We start from the raw sequence: 2415 nt of genomic DNA, 5'->3' as shown, positions 1-2415 counted from the left end.
GATTTATCTCCGTATTCCACTACTGCGCTACCAAAACTATTTAGGGGCCCATGCAATTGCGTGCTACCACCACTGGAGGGTGTAATTCACAAACTTTGAAATGCTAGAAATATTTTCCAATATTTAAACTTTTTTTAGAGACGGGCAGAAGCAGAGAAATAGCTTATAGGTCAGTGTTAACACCACACGGTGTTAATGTGTGTTTTAATTATTATTTATCAGTACTAAAACTTTATTTATCACTAAAACACGGTGTGGTTCTAGTGCTTGAACTACTGCCTACCCTGTTTAAACCTAGTAGGATAAAAATAACACTATTTTGACAACACCTCTGCTTAGGTAGGTAGTAAACAGGATTCATTTGTTACTCATTGACACTGACTTTCATTTATATAGTCTGAGCTCGTCTTCTTAAATGAAGGGACTGTGAACACAGGGGCAAATGCAAAGCACCTTGTAAATGACCATATTTGTTCTCCGCTATAATGACTCGTACGTTGTAATTGTGGGGGGCTTGGAGCCGGTGGAGATTGGTTCCTCCATGCAATTTCCTCTGAAAAGCGAACTGTTTGGGCGGACCGCTGCGCGTCTGCGACCTGCAGTTCACGCACGATCGCGCCGCAGTTCGAGTCGCGTGCCCACTCCGAGATGCGCCTCGCGCCACGACGGAAAGTCTCAAGATGCTGCCGGTCACGTTAGTCTTGTGTTTCAGTCCCCTAGCTTGGGCTCTCACCGCAGACCTTACTGAAGATGTCGAACTTGAGGACGACCTGGTTTCCGAACTGGATTTAGGCAACGTGAGTCAGAGATCAATTTCGGTATTGAGAGCATCCAGGAGCGCTACTAACACTAATGTGTGTGTTAGTGTGTGTGTGTGTGTGTGTGTGTGTGTGTGTGTGTGTGTGTGTGTGTGTGTGTGTGTAAGTGTTGGGTAAACACAGTTTTCTTCACACTAGGTTCCTCGCAGGGTTCCGCGACAGGTGAAAACACTTTTGAGCAAGGTACTGGCGCACGCGCTTTGCGCACTTTTCCCTTCATCAAATACTAGCTGCAGTTACGCATAACAGCTGGATTGGCGCATTATCCAAGTAGTAATACTAAAGTTTTCCTGTGTAATAGGTTGGTGAGGACGTGCATATAGCTATATGAGTTACTTGGAATAAATACCAGCGCATAGACAACTGTGTCAGCATGTATTCGGCTATACGCCAATAAAAAAGTAACACAGTGCAGAATATCCTGTAATGTGGATGAAAACGTCTTTTTCAGGAAACTAAACCACATATGCAGGAATTTTCGGTGCAGACCACCATCATCTCGCGCTATGCGTTCACGGCAGTGTCCTGCACAATGTTGAACAGACACAGCGCCGCCACCCAGGGACTCTTCCAACTCCAAGTTCCAGCAGCCGCCTACATCTCAAACTTCACAATGTAAGTCTGACGTATCCAACGCCAGGGAAATAAATGCTTTGCAATCCTTTCGTTCGTTCTTAATATTTATTCTAACATTATTATGGGGTTTTAAAAGCTTAGTGCAAGTTTGTCAAATAAACCAGCGTTGTTTTTCATGGCTAAATTACTATTCTGTACTTGTTTCATGGGAGAGGTTACCATGAGAGGTTATGTATTAATTTTACACACACAAACATACACACATACGTACACACACGCTCACACACACACACACACACACACACACACACACACACACACACACACACACACACACACACACACACACACACACACACACACACACATACACACACACACACACACACACACACACACACACATACACACATACGTACACACACGCTCACAGACCACGGTCTTCATGTGGCTGCAATAAAAGTGTCATAATTCAGTGCCATCAAAATGTGAAAAGCTGGTTTGTGCAGATGGTGCGGTGCGCTGTTTTTGCACTAATCCAGGATGGTGTGTGTTGCCGATGTTATACCTGAATGTTGATGTTGTGGTGTTTCAGGATCGTGGGAGGGAGAGTTTTCCCCAGTCAGATAAAGGTGAAAGAGAAGAAAGGAAACAAAAACAGAGACGAGAGCGATGCCAGAATTCAGAGCAAGGAGTCAGCAGAGAAAAGGTTTCATGTCGTTTCTATTGCAGTTTGTTTTCAGATTCTTTATTTCATTGTTCACATTTTCTCCAACATCTTCGATTGGCATAATCATTTAGAAGGACTCTGAGTTACTGAACAATGAAGGAGGAAGTCAGATACAAATCTACATCTTCCCTCTTCACAATAGAAACTCTATTTGAACATTGCTAGTGCCAGGCCCATGAAAGAATCCACTTTGCCGCACTGACAACAATCCCCCCCCCCCCCCCCCCCCCCCCCCCATCACCACCTCTCTCCCCCAGCGAGGGAGAGACCGAGACATTCCGCATGGCCGTC

The 2415-nt window shown here is 44.8% G+C and overlaps 1 protein-coding gene across 1 annotated transcript in view; it reads left to right on the top strand.

The window, feature by feature from the left end:
- The first annotated feature begins 540 nt into the window (after positions 1–540).
- LOC143505578 (inter-alpha-trypsin inhibitor heavy chain H5-like) overlaps positions 541–2415 on the top strand; it is a 9628-nt gene continuing 7753 nt past the window's right edge. The window contains exons 1-5 of the mRNA XM_076996169.1: positions 541–797; positions 957–1001; positions 1270–1433; positions 1990–2103; positions 2382–2415. The exon at positions 2382–2415 is cut by the window's right edge and continues 214 nt beyond it. Of these exons, the coding sequence (XP_076852284.1) occupies positions 681–797; positions 957–1001; positions 1270–1433; positions 1990–2103; positions 2382–2415 (474 nt within the window). The 5' untranslated portion in view covers positions 541–680. The remainder of the gene's footprint in view (positions 798–956; positions 1002–1269; positions 1434–1989; positions 2104–2381) is intronic.

The sequence above is a fragment of the Brachyhypopomus gauderio genome, unplaced genomic scaffold (assembly GCF_052324685.1).
Source record: "Brachyhypopomus gauderio isolate BG-103 unplaced genomic scaffold, BGAUD_0.2 sc381, whole genome shotgun sequence".
Lineage (NCBI taxonomy): Eukaryota > Metazoa > Chordata > Actinopteri > Gymnotiformes > Hypopomidae > Brachyhypopomus > Brachyhypopomus gauderio.
This window is presented reverse-complemented; position numbering and strand designations above follow the sequence as displayed.